This window comes from Homalodisca vitripennis, chromosome 6, assembly GCF_021130785.1.
Source record: "Homalodisca vitripennis isolate AUS2020 chromosome 6, UT_GWSS_2.1, whole genome shotgun sequence".
Classification (NCBI taxonomy): domain Eukaryota; kingdom Metazoa; phylum Arthropoda; class Insecta; order Hemiptera; family Cicadellidae; genus Homalodisca; species Homalodisca vitripennis.
The window spans coordinates 145,843,045-145,864,630 of record NC_060212.1 but is presented as its reverse complement, the minus strand read 5'-3'; the positions used below and the strand labels follow the sequence as shown (position 1 = coordinate 145,864,630).

At 34.0% G+C, this 21,586-nt stretch overlaps 1 protein-coding gene across 1 annotated transcript; it reads left to right on the top strand.

The window, feature by feature from the left end:
* Positions 1-1,776: 1,776 nt before the first annotated feature.
* LOC124365592 lies at positions 1,777-21,084 on the top strand. Its single transcript, XM_046821585.1, is given in 11 exon segments — positions 1,777-1,971; positions 3,544-3,899; positions 4,788-4,840; positions 4,842-4,904; positions 7,839-7,910; positions 7,912-8,054; positions 10,258-10,419; positions 15,310-15,466; positions 15,562-15,688; positions 16,824-17,355; positions 17,673-21,084. Coding segments are annotated over 10 exon segments (2,511 nt in total). The 5' UTR covers positions 1,777-1,971; positions 3,544-3,733; the 3' UTR covers positions 18,709-21,084.
* The last annotated feature ends 502 nt before the right edge of the window (positions 21,085-21,586 follow it).

Here is a 21,586-nt window from a genome sequence, read left to right as displayed (position 1 = left end):
TACACACATGATTTACAATGATTAGATATATCTTTGTCAGGAATACCATATACTTTCCTTGGGAATCATCAGTCCACATGTTTATCATACCTAACCATATGTTTATCAAGTTTTACTTGTATAACATACATTTGTATGTTAGGCAATAGAGGTTAGGGGCACGTATAAATTCCTTTTGGTGAATGGTCCTTTTGTAAGTTTCCAGAGATGGTTTTTAGTAGATGTGCTTAAAGGAGCTGGGGGGTGGGGGGGGGGGGGGGTGGGGGGGGGGGGGGGTGGGGGGGGGGGGGGGTGGGGGGGGGGGGGGGTGGGGGGGGGGGGGGGTGGGGGGGGGGGGGTGAACTATAAGAGGCAATTTCCCGACTGATGACTGTGAATTATCACTGGCAAACAGTAGACTTTCGTGTCAAGGACAAGAAAAACAAGTCGACTAGTTTTCACGGACCAGTCCTAGTCCAGGTGTTTTGAATGGTAGTTGGAACTAGTCACTAGTGTTGTGTGTAAAAAGTAAGTCAATAGTCCCCATCACTTATTACCATTCCTTCCTTCCACCATATATTTTTGCTCCAGTTTTCCACTTCTAACCAAGTTTTCTTATTCGAGAAATAAACCAAACTTACCAACCCAAAGTAAGACTTAAACAATAAACCGATATAACGTTAATTGATACAATAACTAACTATGTATGTAACTTTAACCGTATAAACTGTCACATCTCTTGTCCCAAAACGAAGCTATAGGTATGACCACCTTCCCTGTTAGCCTTAGACTATTTCTGAATAGGTATAAGAGCGATGTAGCCTCGAGAAGTTAGTTTGATAAATATATATATGCAATAATAAACCTTTTTTAACACTTTTTTGATGTATTTTTATTTCATACAATGTACATTTCAAAATTCATCATCAGGTACCTTTTAGGTTAAGGTCAAGTACCTAATTGAGGTAATCGTGACTGCTAGTCATGATACATTCATGCATCTAAGACATCTGCTACTAAATTTGTTAAACTACTGTACAATAGACTTGGTGTATGCTATAATACAGATGTAGGAGTTTAGGTTAAAACCTTCACTGTGGCTTCCCTTTAACTGAGTAATTTGGACTACTCTCACGATACAGCTTGCACTATTTATTAGCTGTGTGAACCTTCTCATAGATTCCATCCATAAAAAAATCAAATCTTGAGACTTGAATGCTAACCTAAATTCCGAAATACTCCAAACCTAGTTCCTGGACCAATCCCTTATAAAAGCAACATTAATTTTATAATTTGAAAATGAATAAACAAAATACAAATCAAGCTCTGTAGACCCTTCTTAACTGAAATTCCAATACAGATTTTAAGTCTACGTAATATATTTTTATAACCAGCATTAGAAGCAACAGTTTTTGGAATTATATATTATCTTAAAGGCCAACATGAGAAAAAACCTATGGATTGTTCCGTACCTCAAAAATGAACGAGCTGATTTTAACAAAACTCTGCATATACATTCTAAACAAGGTCTTCTGTATTATATTACAACCCTAATTTCTTAGGTCCTGCCTATTTTCGAAGCTATATCGATTTTACTGGCTAAGCTATATACTACTGGGTTGTAATATATTATAGTAGACTATGATCTAGAATATGTATGCAGTAGTATGTGTCTCCAGTCAAAGTGGTTAAGAGTGGCAGGCCCTTATGTCCAGGCTAACAACCGTCTGTAATAGGGATCCTCACCAATTCCCATCAGTCATCCTCTTTAACTTTTATCAACCTTGTAAGCCTTCTTCAAGGAGAAACTTTTCTGAACAGATACATCATGTGACTTGGGCAAGACAAACAGTTGTGTGTACACAGCTGCCATGTCGAACTGGATCCTGTGGACAACCAACTGGCAACTCCTGTCCAGTGCATCAGTCAGAACCCTCCCCCAGGATACAGCACCAACATCTGACCCAGCTACAGCCGATACAGTACTCTCAGGTAGTATTAGCTGTCATTTTATTGTGTAGTATGTTTAAACCTTGTTACACCGTTGGATCAAACATTGTAGGATTTATTTATTTCAGTTTTCTTAATTATTGAGGATGTACTACTCTAGAAAGATCTCTTTTTTATGTTGGGTTGAGGTTTATCCTTGGTGGGCGTTAGTAATTGTAGGTTTATTCAAGTGAGTACAATGAAACCAATGCCTTGTGGTGTTAACCCCTTTCCGAGCCAATGACGTTACTAGACGTCATGCCTAAACTAGCGCTAAAAGCCAACGACGTCTACTTGACGCAAAAGCAATTTAAAAAAAAAATAATATTTAAAAGCATTTTCTGGGTAACAAACTTAGTAAAAACTGTTAAACAAGGGACAACCGTTTGTGTCTATTTTGAAGGTCACGGCTCTTGGTTCGAGCAGCAAAATGGCGGGCGGCGCGGATGTTCCATAGTCTCACCGCAGAGCCAACGACGTCTACTGACGCGCGCTCAGTCTGTCTGTAGCCTTCCAATGGGATTAGGTGTTTAATTCACCCTTCCATTTTCGAACCCGCGTATTTATCTTTTTGATGTTAATCAATGTACAGTGTAGTTTATGTATTATTACGTGACGTCAGAATGTCAAAATAAAATTTTTTCAGTGAAATTATGATTCTACCATTTTTTGGCTGTAAATTAACAATAAAGAGTGAAAAAAAATTTGTCGTTTTATTACCTCTTATGATTATAAGAATTATAAAAACAAATTGGATTTGATTGTGGGAATTTTTTTATTTTTAAAGGTATATGGCTCTTAGGAGTAGTTTTGATTATTTATTTGTGGCTCGCTAAGGGGTACAGCTATTGATCGAATCTTTAGTTTAAATAAAATCCACAGTTGGAGTCTTGATACTTAAAAGAGATGAAATCTGTGGTTTAATATTTTTAAATAGTAAAAGCTTTCAGTTGTGTTACTCGAAGACACTATTTAAAGGGGAAAATCATTGTGGGGTAATACCCAGTAAAAAGAAATCACTCTGTCTTCATTTGCTGCTGGTCTGAGAATACCTTTGTCCAGTAAGTGGTAGAAAATAGCTTCCAAATTAATTATTCTACAATGGATTAGGAAGTTGGCACTTGCTGCTAGCGTATCACCACGTTTTTAATACTTTTGCACATCACTCAATTTTGTGAGAGTGATGGGAAAGAATTTACGTATACCAGTTAGAGAGTTAATTAATAGTTGCGAAGTGGGTAATATCAGGATAATAGTGAAATAAGTTGTAACTCAAGTGATGAAACATTGAATCACAAATTAAAACACAGATAGTTCAAATAGGTATCTAAAAAAAAATATTGCCATTACAATTATATATATAGTATAGTTATGCATATATTAAATTACTGTATAATTGTATGGAGTAGTTCTAAAACAAAAATTTTCTGAATGGAAGGGGAAGAAGTAATTAGATTGATTAAAATGTATAATTTAATGTTTAACTATGGTGATTATTATTATTATAAATTAAAATAAGGAATTAACTAAACATTGCCGCTATTAAATTTAGTTTAAGTTTCCCGGCTGTTCCAGACAATCAGTTACGAGCCAAGTCAACAACTGCAACAACACACCTTGTACCAGCCTATGACTGTCACTACGCCACCCTTGCATCATTACCCTTCCTCCACTCCCTATCTCAATAATCCTTCCCTTCCGTTGTTGGCCACCTCTCCATCTTACCCTGCCCCTGTCTCCGCCTCCACCCCAGCTCCTGTCCTGGATGATCTCTCCGCTGTCGACCCAGGAGAAGACAACGCCTCCGAAGTCTGAACCCACTTACCCGGCAGAGGGCTTTGACTACTTCCTTGAGATTCAGAACCTCCTCATCTCAGAGCAATATCCTCCTGGTGTCTCTGAAAATTACAAGAAATGTTTGAAGAAAACGGGCTCAGAATTATTTGGTTGGTGAACTTACTGGAATGTTTTTAATAAAAATTGTAGATTTATAACATTTTAACTGCAAACTTGATCTTATATATGAACCAAATTCAATAGTGACACGTTTGATTTGTACACTATAACATATTATTTCCCTTTAAATTAGTCCAGCTGGTGCATATTTATATCACATGTTTTTTTTAACCACAATTAGCGGCACATATTGGTATCATTAAAATCAACCAAAGACACAAATCTGTGCTGCTGACTTCTCTCAACTGTTTATAAAATTGTTTTTAGTCGGGGTATGAAACTGTATGTACAGTCTACGTGAAACAATTTATGTATGCCACTCTGGCTGTGTCCACGTTGTAATTTGGCCTTGTAAATTTGTTGCTTACATTTTCACTACAGCTGTCAGTGGATGTTCTAGAAAAAAACTACAATTTTCTTATTAATTTTGTGAAGTTTTATAAATAAGCTGTAATAAGTAAGCAACCACTAAAATTTAAGCCTGTGGTGTTGTGTATTATATAAAAGCCATATTCACAGCAAAGCCAGCAAACAATGATTTACGTTTGACTCAGCTTGACTAATCTTGCATTTAGTTTTGTCTCTGTGTGTAGCATAGTTTTTTTTTGTTCATAATCAATCACAGACACTTATTTTTGCACACTTCCATTTTACATTGATAAATAATTAATGTATGTGTAAATTAAGTTTATTGTGTAATAATAAATTTTTTAGATCTGTTCTTTGATCTTTTTAAAATTTAAGTGGCAACAAGGCAAACACAACTTTGGCATCGGAAATATAATTCACTTGAATATTGCGTCCAAAGCAGAGGGTAACTGCTAGTATAATTTTAAAATGGTCGATAATAGAAAAACAGTAAGTGCATTTGTATGTTTGCAGGTGCATGAATGGTAAATTGTACCACAACAGAAAACAAACCGAAGGAAGTTATCATGAGGAAGGATCAACAAGAGGATATGCTCTCTGATATCCATGTTGTCAGAGGAAACTGGTAAAGATAACAAAATAAGCATAGGTCCTGTTACGTACAACTGAAATCAATTGTGGGTATCCCATTTTGTAAAGAAATTAAATATAGAACAGGAACGTTTGCAAAGCCACTTTCTCTTATCGCATTACACACATTAGTGAAGGAGTAGTGAATTTGATGAACTTCTTTTTTGTAATTATGTTTTTATTAAGGCAGAAAATTTGTCCCTAAATGTTTCACAAAAATATTAAAATTTGTGTCCCAAACATGAAGTGGTGTACCAGTCTCAGTTTAAATGTAATATTTTTCCAGTGCTTAACCATATGATGTTAATGACTTTAATGAATAGAAATTACTAATGTAAATGCATTAATGACTCACAACTGTTTCTCATGAATAAAAGGTTTTACATTGACGCATCATTCTTTCTGTTTGTAAACTCGACCCTGAGTAAAATTTATGTTTAAACCTGTGCAGTTTTACAAATGTTTTTATGGGGACAGCCAAATTTAGTGCAGTCCAATGAAGCGAAAAAATACCGGTCTTAACCTCCGAATTTTTTTAACTGTGAACCCCGAATTTGCATAAATTTTTGGAATTAGGCTCATCCTTACCCTTAACTTCAAACAGTGAAAATGATCAGAACTCTCCGCAATATTTTTTTTAGAGGTGTAAACAAGCCCCTTACATGGACAAAAAATCGACCATTGAGCCATTTAATCGAGCTAGAAAACATGTTTAATAGTCTAAGTGGTGAAATTTTAAAGTTGTTTTAATAACACAATTTCCCTCATATTAAAATCATTATTCAAACCCCTATGAACATCTCTACAACCTTTTTTTCTTGAGTGTGTTTTGGGTGGTGTGTTCCTTGCAAACCACCCCTAAAATTGAAAAGAACTCACTACCAAAAATACTTTGGTATGATATAAAAGATGGTAAGTATAGAGTTAGTCATATTTTCATAATTTTCTAATAATAATTATCACAATTTTTAACCCCCTTTCAAGCCCAACCCTTGAAAATGTACCCCTTGGATATAAAAATTGTTCAAAAAATTTTTTATATATAAAATGAAAAGAATTTAAATAATTATTCCACACAACTATCTTCGAAAATGATTATCATATTCTTAAGAAGCTTTATTTCTACCCTTGAAAACTACCCCTAAATTTAAAACAGTAAATATATATGATTACATATTATTTAAAAATAATTTAAATTAGAGTAAAAAATCGCCATTTATTGGATAAAATATTTACAAATTAGATACAAAATTTACTCAAATGTGTTATATAGTACATATAAAAGAATTGGCGTATGTATTCATGCCTAACCGTTTCCAAAAATATAAAGCCATATTATGTATATATATAAACACATTAACAATAGTTTTGGGCTTTTACACATGCCCTCCAAATATTTCACAAGTCCGAAATTTTCAGTTTACTAAGGTATAAAAAAATATGATAAGTTTTGTTGACCATAACTCCTTCAATTTTCATGCTATCCCACAATTATATAAAAAACCATTGTAAAGTTAATTAAAGCTACACATCCTTCATTGCAATATATAGTAAAACCCTTTTTTTCTTTCAAACGGGGTGGAAAGGTTAAAGGCTTATAGAAGAGGCTGTTGATTGCGCTGGGCCAACGCGCCTTTTAAACAATCATATTTTTCCGTCAATTTATTTGTTTTACGAGAAAAATCAAAAATTCAAATTATTTGTCAGAACATATACCTAAATTTTACGTACCTAACTTTTATTTTCGAATGTGTCGTTTTTGAAGATATTAAGAAAATATAGAGTGTTGTTTTTTTTATAAAATTTATAACTATTTTTTTTAATCGTGACTTTTTAATTGAAAATTAATTAGTCCTGGATTTAAGCAGCCAAAATTGATAACAAACTATCAAACTCTTCATAATAAAGTTGATTCTAAGGTGGAATATTTATATTTTTAAATTTTATTGGGTGGAAATGGAACTTATGAAACCCCTTGATGTTAAAAAAAAAATTGAAACAACGTAAATGTAAGAATTTTAATCTCTTAATATGCAATACAGCTCACTTATTTTACGTGCAAACGACTTTTTAAGATAGTGCTCATCTAAAAATCTTATTTTAAGCACTATAAAACTCTTTTTTATCAGAATGTCTAAAATGCACCTGCTCCAATAGATGGCATTGACCACATCGATATAAATTTCAGACAAAATAAAAAACCGGCTTTGATTTTTGAATATCCTTAATATTGGCACTTTAGAATTCTTTATAAAAACAAATATTGTTCATTGTTTTTTACCGTGCTACAATTGGTGTCCTTATAAAATTTTTCGATAAAACGTATATTTTTTGGGAGATATTTGCAAAAAACCGATTGAAAAAAAAAACAAAATGCGCGAATTTTCAATTATGCCAATAACTTGAAAATTTAATTGGTTTGTTCGAAAAACATTATAGATGATTTTTTGCATAAAATTAGAGCATTCTATTGATATCCGAGGTTTGTTTAAAAAAAAATAAATTCACGTCCCGAAGGTGGCAAACCCCCAGGTGGGTTGCGGAGTTCAAATCATTTTTCACTTTTGGAAGTTAAGGGTAAAAAATGAACCTAATTCCAAAATTTTATTCAATTCGTTCACAGTAAAAAAAATTCGGACCAACAATGCTTTCAATGACTGCACTAATTGTGTTTAAATGAAATAATTACTCCATTACCTAAGAGTTGGCTGTGTTGAAGAGATCTTGAGTTTCAATAACTTTCATTAGAACAATGTTTAAGCCTTCACTAAGACTACTAAAATGTTTTTGTTCACTTTGTGTTGTTTGCAAAATAAAATTTTTCTGTATAAATATATTTACAATACATGAACCTTTTGTATACGTATTACAGCTAGAATGTACAGAGATGGTGTTGATTTTGATGTTCATTTTAGAAGAATTCTTTTAATATTGAAAATTGTTTGGCAGGAATTCACCTGGGTGTGAAGAAAATGTTTCAACAAACAGCACATGAAGTACTTCTGGCGAGGAATGTACACTGATGTAGTGAGTTTTGTGAAGAAGTGTGAACAAAGTGCTCGGACCCCCACGGCTAGAGCCGGTGGGTGTGAGGCGGAGTGCGAGAAGGATGGAGGAGGAACGGGAGGAGAGTGAGGACTCAGAGGATGTAGAGGACCCTGCTCCTTACACTCCACCAGTTCACAGTGCAGTTCGAGTTATGGAGAAGGTAAGATAGAAAGAAGTAAGAAGAAATAGCAGCTTTGTTGTCTCACCAATTAGGCTCATTCCAGTACCGTATACAGTACACACAGGAGTTTTAGTTTGTGATATGGGGGTAGGTTTAAAAGCATGTTTTAAAAAATCTCAATATTTTTCTAATTTTTATAACAACGTTTATCCTCTAAGACTATTTTACAAATTGAGTCATGATGTGAACTTGAAGGCCGGCAAACATAGCACCTATCAGACCACCCCAACTGGGTGATTGCTGGTGAAAGTTGAACTTCACCCCCATTACATTACCTCATAGAATACATCTGAATACATTCTTGAAGCTCTTGTCTTATTGGAAATTATCTATCAATTCAAACAAACTCTCCAATATTATAAAGTTTTTATTTTTGTGAAGCCTTTCGTACTCAATGAGTACAATCTTTCGGACTCACACAACTGAATAAAAGTAAGAATAACAATAGTAACATAAACAATTTTGTACTAAATAAAAACATATGTCATTTAAAAATACAAAGAGGTAATATTCTATGACAGCACAGTATGTTATATGTATATATAAAAATAAAGTTTATATTTAGTTAAATCAAATAAAGTAACAGTGAATTTTGGAAAAGGCCCAGGTTCGTTGTTTACCAGATTAATTTGGTTCTTTTTTTATAAACATTGTTTCATATGCATCAAGGAATTTATTTTATTTTGTACTTCTTTTAATAATTTTGCATTTGAAAAAGAGTGTCCAGTTTGAAGTCATACAATATTACCTCTTTGTATTTTTAATGACATATGTTTTTATTTAGTACAAAATTGTTTTATGTTACTATTGTTATTATATTACATTTATTCAGTTGTGTGAGTCCGGAAGATGTAGTCATGAAGGTACGAAAGGCCTCACAAAAAATAAAAACTTTATATTTATTGGAGAGTTTTGTTTGAATTTAATCTGAATACATTGTTTTTAAACCAGTTTTACCTCCTCTGCCTCAGCGAACTGAGGAGTGACTTTTTTTATTTACAACTTTTATGTCAATGAACTTCATGAAACTTGAGAGAAATGAAGTGGTGGAAATTTGATAATTAATTATTAACAGCGGTGGTTTTTTATACTTTTTATTGATCTGAATTGGTATCAAGGCTAAGCAGATGACTATGTTCCTCATTGTTTGCAATCAATATTGGTGTTGCCCATTTTAAAAACTGCATTTTGGATTAGATTCTTCTGCTTTCATTCATTGGGTATTTGATTGTTTACATAAATCTCTTTGAAGTTTTCAGATAGATTTAAGTTTTTTTCTTAATTTTACTAACAAAAATTACTGTACATGGACTGTGCAAAACAGCACAGTCTGTAAAACCGCTGGATGCATATTAAGTATAAGGATAACTGACTACAATAAGGAAGCTTTAGTCCTTCTTGTCACCAATTATCTATATTAAAAATTGTCTTATATAAGAAATCATTAACAATCAATTAAATTTAGTATAAACTAATTTTTATGTAACAAAATAGGGAAAACGAATTTTTGGACTGTTGTCAGTGGTTGGTTAATGCATGCAGACCTATTGTGTGACCTGTATTCCTTAGTTCAGTGGAGAATAAAGGTTTGTTTTATTCAGTACATATCTTAGAGATATTCAGCATGGAGTTAACGCACAGCATGCTAGTTATAATTCCTGACCGTTTATGTGTCAGTTAGATATGCACCTCTTCGTTGAAGTTTAAAGACCAGGGCGTTCCTCCTAGTTTTTGTATACCCAGATTTCTATACCATAGCCTTAAGATGTAAATCAGTCTATAATACGCTGCCATTAAACCTTTGGAGTTCAGAGTTGAATAAAGTGGTTTTAAAAACAAAAACTCTGGAATTTAACTTTTTGGCATGCTGATTCAATGAGAACATTAAATATTAATTTTTTGTAATGTAAAATTTAGAGTGTTTGTTTAAAGAAAAACATTTTTCAAAAACTATTGATTCACTAGTAATGAGTTTTTAATGGTCACAAATTAGTAAAGTGATTAAAAAGACAAATTCCTGTTCTTTGATGTCAACTTTATTGATTAATTAGTTTATTTCTTTTTAAATTTAGCGGGTATATTCTAATTCTGTCCTGCAATTATAGGTGGAAGTGCAAATGCATGGGCCATACAAGAAGACATGCAACCGTAACGAGTACATTCCTGACAATGGCTGACCCAGACTCGCGGTGGTGCTGTGCCAAGGCTGTGCCTGCCAGCGGACACCCTAAACCCACCTTGGCAGAGTTTTGTGTTCAGCTCGTTCTGTAACTACGGGTTTCGCTCGATGCTCACTGGTCAACTGTTCACAGGACCTGTGCGAAGCTGTCTCTGACGAGTACTCAGCCAGGGTCAGTATTTGTTATCTGTAAGGTCTTAGTTGCACAATTAAATTACTTACAGAGGGTTTCGATTTCTTCTATGTTAAACAGACAGTAAAAATATGAGTTTCTTTATACACATAATCTTTAATTAGCAATACATGTTCATAAAGTAATATTTTTGATGGAAAATTATTCTTATGAAGACGGAATTTTTAAACTTTTGATTTATAAAAACACATAGTGATGAGGTAATAGAGGTTGCTTATTCTTGGTTAAATTGTAACAATCTAGAAGTCAATACTGATAAAACAGAATCAATTTTGAAATCACATTGAAAAAGTTGAACGTGAAAGTAAAACTGTTCTAAACCAGTTAAGTAGCTTGGAGTGGGTTTTTGACCAGGATACCTTCTTCCAGGCCATACAACACTATAGTTCGTCACAGGCATTTGCAAATTAAGTGTTTTAACAACCTACCACAAGAGTTCAGAAGTTTAGAACTTCAACCATATGCATGTAAAAATTGTCATGAATGAATGAATGTTTTATTGTCCTACTACATCTTACAAGATCCAGCTATGCTGGTAAGACAGATGACATAGTCAGAAATTTCCCTTTTTTTCGGTCTCCCATTTGTTAGTAGTAATAAATTTAACAAGAACAAGATTCTAACTAAAATGATTTTCTAACAAAAAAATAAGCTCTAATATAAATAACAGTATTAACATTTTCAGCTATGAAATAAATTAACTATAAACATAATAACATTATTAAAACCTATGTCCAAAACATTTATTTTGTAAAGCATTCCTGAGTCAGATAACATTAAAATATTGTTGTACACCATAACGTGAATAACAATAATTCATTAAACTAATTAACAAAATAAAATAATAAAATTAGTTAAACAATTAACAAATAAAACAATTAATTAGTAAAACAATTAACAAATAAAACAGTAAAATTAGTAGAACAATAAAATTAATAAAACCATTAACAAATCAAACAATAAAATTGCTAACAATATAACATATTTAAATAACAAAATGGAGATCAATTATTGAATTTTTTATTATATTAAATTACGTTTCTTAAGGAGAAAACACTTAATCTTCATAACTAGATTATTATGTTTTTGTCATTTAGAAATTCAGAAATCTTGTAGTATGCCTTTCAGACAAACATACTTTTATTCTATCTAAGAATTCAACTTGTGGCATTTGGTTTGAAATTGTTAGGCAATTTATTGTAAAGTTTAATACCCATATAATAAAAACTTTTTCAAATATGGCTGTGGTGTGTAACAGGATATATTCATGGTCATATCATGTGGCTTATAAGTAAGGCCTTTTTATTCACTTGAGGAATTTTTTACAACTAATATTAATCTACCTTAGACTAGGTGGATGTGTGGCAGTTTTTCTCACTCTCTGAAGATGGCTTATTCTGTTTGGGCTGACCTAAATCTATTACTAGTATTCTTTCCATGTTTATATATAGCACTTCAATGTGTCTTGATGCTACAGGCCTTTGGGCAGTGTGGACTTTACCTTAGTCTTACACTTTATCATGTTTAGGCTAATTATATTATTATGTTTTTAAAATTAACATAATGCATAGTATGTGTTTTTGTATAGTGTAATGTATTACGCATTTTATTGCTTGATGTTGTCTATAGCAATGTAAAATTGACAAATGACAATAAAATTCTAAAAAAAATTTAAAAAAGTATGAAATACAACTATGTTGAAGGAAACATAACTTTCATGATTTTTCTGTATAAAGAACTGGTTTTGCAAAGTTTTCTGATATATATTGAGGTAAAATGTATTGCACCAGGGATTGAAACATAATTTTTCTTCACAAATAGTCAAGATTGATAACAGTTCTAAACAATATAATATTGAATATTGGATTATCGTATTATCAATGTGAATTTCCTATTCATAACTACCTTTCATTACTTAATGCTCAAACCATTCAGGTTTTTGAAGAATAATTTATAAAAATGCTGTAATGTATAAATATATTGTTGAGTGATTTATAGTAGATGGTTTTTTCAGTTTATCTAATGGCATCCTAGGACTATTATGATGTAAAATGGAGTTGTGAAATATATACTTCTAATTTATATGACGTTGTTATCTTAATTTCTGTTTACAAAACAATTACAATTTTCTGTAGAAACTAACCCCTGTTTATAATATATATTATTAGGGTTACTAATGTAGTCATAACTCGGTCAATAGACAATAGAAATTACTATGCACAAAGCAACAGGAAAGATTATTGTTGGCTGCCTCAGGTCATGAAATGGGGAGAGAATGTTCTCGTCAGCCACGGTGGAACATGTGGAGTCGCAACGTCCGTCTTGTCACTGGGTAGAGCCCGCTACTGGAGCGTCTGGTGCAGGTCTATCCCATCAAGTGGGATAAATACCTCGATCACTACCTCTTCCAGGTCAGACATCCACCTCTAGTTGTGCATGCACATCATTCTCAACATAACAGTGACCAGTAAATATTATCTTCACTTTTCTGCTGCAAAAGTCTCACCGCAGGTCAGGTTTTTTACCACCTCACCATCTTTTTTCAATCAAGGTGGCGGTTGTGTATGTACCTGCTTGGGATCAGTCCTAGTTATTTGATTTCGTTCTCTGTATTCAGCTGGTTTTCTAACGCTCTGACTCAGGGCTGCCCAACCTACGGCCCGCGGCCAGATTCGGCCCGCGAGTCAGTTTTATGTGGCCGCCTTGTTGCCAAAACAACCAAATTTGTTTACAAGCATTTGAAATATGAAATAAATACAAATTTTGAGAACCAAGCAGTTCACAGCCGATTTCACGTAGAAACGAGCCGTATTCATTTGGTGGAGTATGAGTGTTGAAAGAAGTAAAGTAGTTGCAGACAGATTTCACTGACTACGGTGGTGGCTGCCGGCTGGCGAATAGAGCGAGCGTAAAGCACGGCACGGCACAGCGTGCGGTGCGGCGACGTAACCCCTACCCAACTCAAGGTCACCACTCGCCACGTAATTTGTATGTCCTAGTATCCTAGTAGGATTAATTTAAAAATCAATGAATTCAATGTATTGGAGACTTTTTTATTGTTCCCTCAGAATTAGAGCAAACATCCAAAAGTTTGGTTTTATATTTATTTCTACTAAAAGAACCTAAAAAACATAATATATTATAAATCTTTACCTAACAACTAATAAATAATAAGAAATTACAATAATCAGGAAACAAGGGCCAAATAACCTTAAAACTCATATTTTGCACAAGATTTCTGGAACAAACCCCGGGCAATACGTTTTGTTTGGGGTTCCAAATCCCCTGGGATGTTGGCCCGCCTGGCCATAAAGGCTTTACAATGTGGCCCTTGGGTAAAAAAAAGGTTGGGCACCCCTGACTTATCTGGAAAAACATTTGTGAGTTGTATGTTTGTCCCCACTCTGTCTTTCCACTATTTGTCACAAATGTATCGATTTTTTTCCCGAATGACAGTTAGTTAATACTTCCCTTTGTGAAGTTTCCTGCAGGTCAGATTCAGTGTCTTGCCTCTAAGTTGTGATACTATCCACTTTGTAATGATTGGTAACATTCTTTGAATGTTTTTTCTCACTCACTATGTTTATACAATAATTTTAAATTTTTTTAAACCCTTAAACAACTGTATAAAACATTATAAAAGTTGCTTACTTTTACTTGATATTTTACTATATACAATATATTATATGATTAATTTGATTTTTTTACTATATACAATATATTATAGGATTAACTTGATTTTTTACTATATACAATATATTATATGATTAACTTGATATTTTACTACATACATATATTATATGGTTAGAACAATGTGTAAACTGTTTATTTCAGCTATAATATAAAAAAAAAAACACAAAAATGCTTATTTTTGCAATATTTCACTACATGCAGTATATTAAATGGTTACAACAATTTGTAAAGTATTTATTTCAGTAATATTACAGAAATATCATCCTTATTTTGGTATTCCCATACTTAATAAAATATGAAATTAAATGTTTTTCCTATTTACTTTTTAACACTATTAACAGTATGTACACACTTTATCTGCTATGTCTCAGTGAGAACTAGTAGTTTTCCCATTTTAAAGTATAAAAGAACTTGTTTATTACAATATAAAAAGTATAACAGTGAATTAAAAATAAAGTTATGAAGAAAATAAATAAAAATTTATGACACGGGATAGTATATTGGCAACTGCTAGCACATCCTAATTACTCTTAGTACCAGATGTGTTATTACCAAGTAAAAAATTTTCTAATCCTTTGAAAAACACATTTTACAGTTTGTAATATTCATATTTGTGACTATTCAAATCGATAGGTTGGACTAGAATTGACACACTTTTATAAACTGATTAAGAGCTATAAAAGTAAACTAATTGATTGATACTGATTTTGAGTATTAGTCTTACTTTGCAGATAACTCATTTTGTAAACAAATGCAAGCAATTAAATTTGAGTTAAACACAAAATATCACTAGAACGCTTAAGTTAAAACACTGCTGTCAAAATTTTGCTTCTCAGAAACTAAATATCAGATATTGGTCTATCAAACCATTTTGAATTAATCTGCACCTCTTTCATCCATTTTTGTTCAATGAATTGAATGGCACTCACTGTCAATTACTATAAAATTTAATACTAAATAGGTGTTTAAGTTTTAATTATAAATTTCTCCTTTAAACTGCAGATGGAATGACTGCCACCATGATATTTAAATTCTTATTTTTTATCTGATTCCTGTGTATGACTGTTTCAGTACCGTATAGGTGAACTGAAGGAGGTGTCATCACAAGTTCCCAGAGTCTCCGTTCTCAGTTCTGTTCAGCCATAACCCTCTGGCCTTCCTGACGCCCGATGATGACAAGGAGAACATCGATGGCAACAAACCCAGTTATCACCTCCGCCATAGGAAACCTTACACTGGAGTCATTCAGGTAACTGATTGGCTCTTTAATCAGATCTGACTAAACTTTGTGCCACAGTAAGGTGTGAATAGTTTATAAAAATACTTTTGTGGAAAATTTTTCAGTGCAGGCAGTGTAGCTGTGTGTTCACATCGAAGATTTCGTTCCGCATCCACCAGCGGAAGCATCTGGTCGAGGCTGGCCACAGGAAACATTTACTGGCGAGGAAGAGAATACCGAAACCGAAGAATGGTAAATACATCCTTACTGGCATTGCAATATTTTTGAAATCATCATTAGTTTAATTACAATTGAGTTGTAACAGTTCATCTTATTGAATCCTAAATTTAAGATGTTTGTCAATCTTTTTTTAAAGATAATTCCTGGTTATTTGCCAAAGAAGATTGTTTATAATTAGAAATTAATATATAACTTGTGATTTGTGAGCTGCCTCTATTTAATTTGTTATTAAATAGACTCTAAAGATTCTTGTAAGCACAAATTTAGAGGTGTTAAAGAATATATTTGATGTTGCTTGGCATGTGTAAATTTGTACAAAGTCGTATAAGATTTAAATTAAAAACAACAAAATAGTGAAGTAACATTTTGGTAAATCGTTTATGAAAGTTTGATTTTACACTGTCAATCAACGAATAACCCATAGTCAAACTAAATAACTCATTAATAATTAAAACACACCATTCAGTATTAATATCCTTGTGTAATTGTAATAGATGTTAATATTTGAATGTTCTAACACAGGCTGTGAATTTTGAACCGAAATCTTAATTTTGTTTGGAAAAAAACAAAACAAACCAATAATTCTTATCACTTCATAAAAATTTATTAATTCATAAAGTTATCTTTACCCACATAAAAAATTTGCTCATTTGTCTACGTGTTGGCAGTAAACAAAGCAACATTGATTATTAGTTAACAGCTTAGTAGAACAAGAACAAGTGTATAAATAAACAAAAAGAGGATAATTTATGTAACAAAGAGGAAAGGAACAAAATGTCAGGAAACAAGTAGTAATAATGTCAAATAGCTTTCTATAAAACATTATTGAGATGTGGACAGTACGAAATGCAGCAAACATTGATTGTGGATTCCTTATTTATGGCCTTCAGGTATAGTATTCTATGTCACAGAGGTTAGACATCTTACATTAAGCCTAAAAGGGTAAGAAATGCTGTGATTACAGGACATAAATGAACGGATATGTTTGATAGACTTCATAGAATAAATATTTAATTGTGATGAAGGCATGTTTATTTATTCAGGTTTAATGTACATAGATCCTCATTCTTTATGTATGAATTATTAAATAACATTTCCTTGTAACACAAGGTAAATATCATTTTGTATTCTTAGTTTTGCATTTCAGTAATGTTGATTTTGCAGATGTCAACAGTTTTATCAACCCAGCCTGAGGTGCAGGTAGCAGACAGCTGGAAGGAGAGAGAGAGCACAGTCTCAGCTGTGAAGGCGTTGCTGATGGCTACGAAGGAGGAACGCCGCCGACGCGGCAAGTACCACAAGTATACTGCAGAGCTGCAGGAACAGATGGCAGCATATGCGGTCACCCACGGTAACCCCCAGGCAGTGCGCTACTTCTCGGAACGGCTGGGGACCATGGTGAGTGAGAGCACTATCCGCAACCTGGTCAAGGTGCACAACGCGTTCACACCTGCCATGAAGGAGGAGATTGGTCGGTTTGCGGCAAACTACAGTGTGGAGTCTGCGGCCAAATCCTTCTCAGAGTGGCTCAAGCGTGACGTCTCTCAGGCACTGGTTCGGAAGTTCAAGACAATGTACCTGAACAAGAGGTCAGATGGTGCAAAGCAACAGAAGGAACGACAGTTGAAAGTGAATCAGGCAAAGAGGAACGATTTCAAACAGAATAGTGATGCAAAATTGTAGAGGGAAACGGTATATACAGCAAAAATCAAAGAGGAAATTGGGGAGTACGCCAGTAACCATTCTGTACAGGACACAGTTGAACATTTCTCTGAGAAGTTTGCAAATGATGGTGAAAGAACGAACTGTCAAGAGGTTTTATAAATCGTACTTAGACAAGTGTCAGAAACAATCTGAACCAATAATGACAACTCAGGGGAACCAAACTGTGGAATCGATGAGTGCTGTTAATCAGGAACCAACTCAAATGAATGTGTACAATTCTTTTCAACCGGTTCAGAACACACCTGTAACATTATATCAGTTGAATCCCTTGTTCGGCTGGTAATACCACAGTGTGCTACCAGACCACTGCCTCATCTTCGGTCATCACTTCTCAGAGCAATGGTTCTTTTAACTACCACACGATGCAGAACTTCCCCACACCAGTGCCTATGTCTCAGTCTGCCCCTCCACCTTATCCAATGGCTCTGTTGAAGATGTCCGCGGAGAAAACTGCCATAAGTAACATCCCCCTTTCACATCAAAGTCAGCAAACCCAAACGTGCCTTATTCCACAGCATTCACTGTTGTTGACTCAGGACAGAAGTAACCCTCTTCTATCACACTTTATGGCGACTTCACAGCCTCTGCAACAAACATTACTGACTATAATTCCCGAAAAAGAATCCCAAAAAGTTGATGAGAGTCAAGAAATGATTAGTAGACATAGTTTACAAGAAGGTTTCAACACTGGTGAGTACACTCAGGAGAGTATTCCGATGGTGACAGAACTACTCACTGAACATGAAAAAGAGCAAGAAATGTTAAGCAAATTAAGCTCGAAAAACTCAGAATCGAGTGAAGCGGAGGAAACAGTATTAACTAAGAAACCGGCAGTAAAAAAACAGGTTAAGAAAAAAGAGAAGTGCTCAAAAAAGCGTGGTACCTACACTGCTTACAGCCCAGAAATAAGAGCCGAGATCGGAAAGTATGCTGCTGAGCATGGTAGTATCAAGGCCTGTCAACATTTTGCAAAAATCTTGGGTCACGATGTTCCGGAGAGTACAGCCAGAGGCCTGAAAGAAAAGTATTTAATGAAAAAGAAACATTGTCAGGTAACAAGTTTAGGATACTCACAGAGAGGTCGGCCATTGCGGCTTGGAAAGTATGATGAAATCGTACAAGAGTGTCTTAAAGAACTTGTTCGTTCAGGCGAGAAAGTTTCCTCGTTTTTAGCCATAACGACAGCCAAACAAATTCTTAATAAATACGAACCTGCTTTATTAGAAGAGAATGGAGGTTCATTGAAACTCAACACAACTTGGGCAAAATCATTCCTGAAGAGAATTGGTGTCCATAACAACTCATAACATAAACATTTTAGAATTACTCTTAAGGCATGACTGATATTTTTAATTTAAATTGTAAGAGGTCTTTTTTATGAGCTTAGCTCGGCTTAGGTCTTCCAGTAAGTTTAACGTTAGGATTAATGTAGCTATGATGGAAAGGGTTGATTCAACGTGAATGTTGTGTTTAACTTGTGATAAAAAGCAGTACATGCAGTTTTTTTTGGGGCAGTTATAATAAATTATTGTGCTGGCGATGGGCCCTTGACTCTTATTATAATTTGGGTATCGTATTCTGGAACCTAAAACGGGGCTCAGTTTTGAGCCCGTTCGCAATTCCCCAGAGATCTGAGGATTAGGCCTTGTATGCTCCAGCCAGCTTTGATTATTTAAATTATATTCAAAAAATTAAAAATAAATCAATTAATAAACTATTGTATTGAACTTTCCCATGACCGATTGGTTACAACAATACCACCTAGCCGCCTGTCCATCCCCCAGACTCCAAATTCCCCTAAATAAAAAAAAAAAAGTTTATCTCACAATTGTTAGCTGCTACGAGAAAATATATTTAAAATATTGGGTATAACTATATCTAAAATATATAAGTTATTGAGAAGGGCACTGGGTTCATCTCCTTCCACCATATTCAACACAATTGTTCCCTGTCATGTCGGAACTCGGTACACTACAGGAAAGGATGCAGGGAGGAGAAGGCTTATCTGCAGTACAGACTGCTGACTTTTCACTCTCCTACGCAGAGAGCACTGATTCTTTTGTGCAGGGATTTTAAAAGTCAGGGCTGACCCGGTACAAAACATGACTCCTGGAATCTGGAGTCATGTTTCTCTTTGAAGAGTTACAAAAATTGTTGGTGACGAAGAATCTCTAAACGAACTCTTATATCGTTTCGACATCAGAGACACTTGGACTACAAAATATAAAAAGTATAATATAGTCCAGGTGAATAGGTCTCCTAGATTACACTTTATTTTGTGGTCTAGGTGTCTCTGATGTTGTGAAGAGTTTGTTTTGAGATTCTTCTTCATCAACTATATTTGGATCATCTTCAGATGAACATGACTCCAGATTCCAGGAGTTAAGTCTTTGACAGCATCAGATTCCAGATACTGCTCTACGAGGAAGGTGGACTGGAGCTAAACACAACATTCACATTAAGATTAATGTTATATTGTACTTAATATGCTTTGGATTGGTTTGTGATGAAATTATTATCTAGAGTTTTGTCCATGATATCAGGTGACTGGCATGAATTATGGGTTAGAAAGCTCAAAACAAATTAGGTCAGTAGAACAATTTCTGAATTGTACCCATTTTAGAGCATGAAATTGTTTACTTTCTTCTGAATCACTGATTTTTTGGTTAAGTTTTAGAGTTAAAAGTACATCACTGGATTCAGAATAGAGTGTTAATCAAAAACTTTGTGTTAGTACAAAAATGCATAAATGTAGTTTTAAGTGTAAACATTGAGAAAGTAAATTTAATTCTTGAACATTTTGTATTGTAATTTTCAGTAAGAAAATAAGATCTTTATTAAAAGATCAGGAATTTTTTGTCTATGGGAGAGTTAAAGAAATGATCCAAAACTAATGTTTTTAAACCTTTTATTTTGATCTTTTTTTCAAGAAAAAGGAAGAAAATTCTCTCTTAGTCTTATTCTGCCTGTCCTCATGAGTCACTGGTATGTGTCAAGGTCCGTATCATAGAGAATAAGGGTAAGGGGGGGGATATAGTAAAAAGTCAAAAATACTGATAAAAAGTGCCATAGTCACAGACAGAATCAATCCTGCGCTATTTCCAAGGTCTGATACCTTAGACTGTACGACCACAAAATTTCTCACATCTGTTTCATGAACTAGGAAATACTGTAAACTGCATTTGAAGCATAATAGCAAATATTTCTAACGTTGAAAGGGATGAATGTAAATTTTTGGGCACTTCGACTAGGCAATAATGTTTGTACATTCAGTGTTACAACATATTTCTGGAGTGTTGACCTTAGTCCACTTTTCTTGCTCCAAATCAACAGGGCAACCGTATGCATAAATAAATTTTATTGCCATCTGCCTGATTTTGTGGCCGAGACTGTAAAAACAATTAAACCCAATCCAAGTATTGAAGTTTTGATTTCTATTTGGATATGAAATGAAGATTTATGTTATTAAAAGTTTATTTGTAATTTTATTCTACTGTTATTACATATAAAGCTATTGTGATAGCCAGATTACAGTTTTACATACTTACAGTTTCGGTGGGAACAAATCTATTTAATAAACCAATTCAGCAAAGTATTGAAGAACATGACAGCACGTAACAAAAGAGTTATCACACAGATGGACAGACATATGAACTGACTGAGGTTTTACCTTTTGATTCAAACACCAAACAGGATTAAAAGTTTGCTAGGTACTATTTGGTACTAGTATAGGTTGGATCAAAGGAAACTTTACACCAAGTTCCAAGGTCCTTTCTACCAAGAGTTATCACAGAGACTGTCAGCCAAACAGATGCAATGACTGCCCTTTGACCTTTTAACCTCAAAATCAATAGCGTTCTTTGTACCAAGAGAAACCTATGTACACATTTTCAAGTCTCTAGGATCTTTTTATCAAGAGTTATCACACAGACTGTCAGCCAAACAGATGCAATGACTGCCCTTTGACCTTTTAACCTCAAAATCAATAGCGTTCTTTGTACCAAGAGAAACTTTGTACACATTTTCAAGTCTCTAGGACCTTTCTATCAAGAGTTATCAAAAAGACTGTCAGCCAAACAGATGCAATGACTGCCCTTTGACCTTTTAACCTCAAAATCAATAGCGTTCTTTGTACCAAGAGAAACCTATGTACACATTTTCAAGTCTCTAGGACCTTTCTATCAA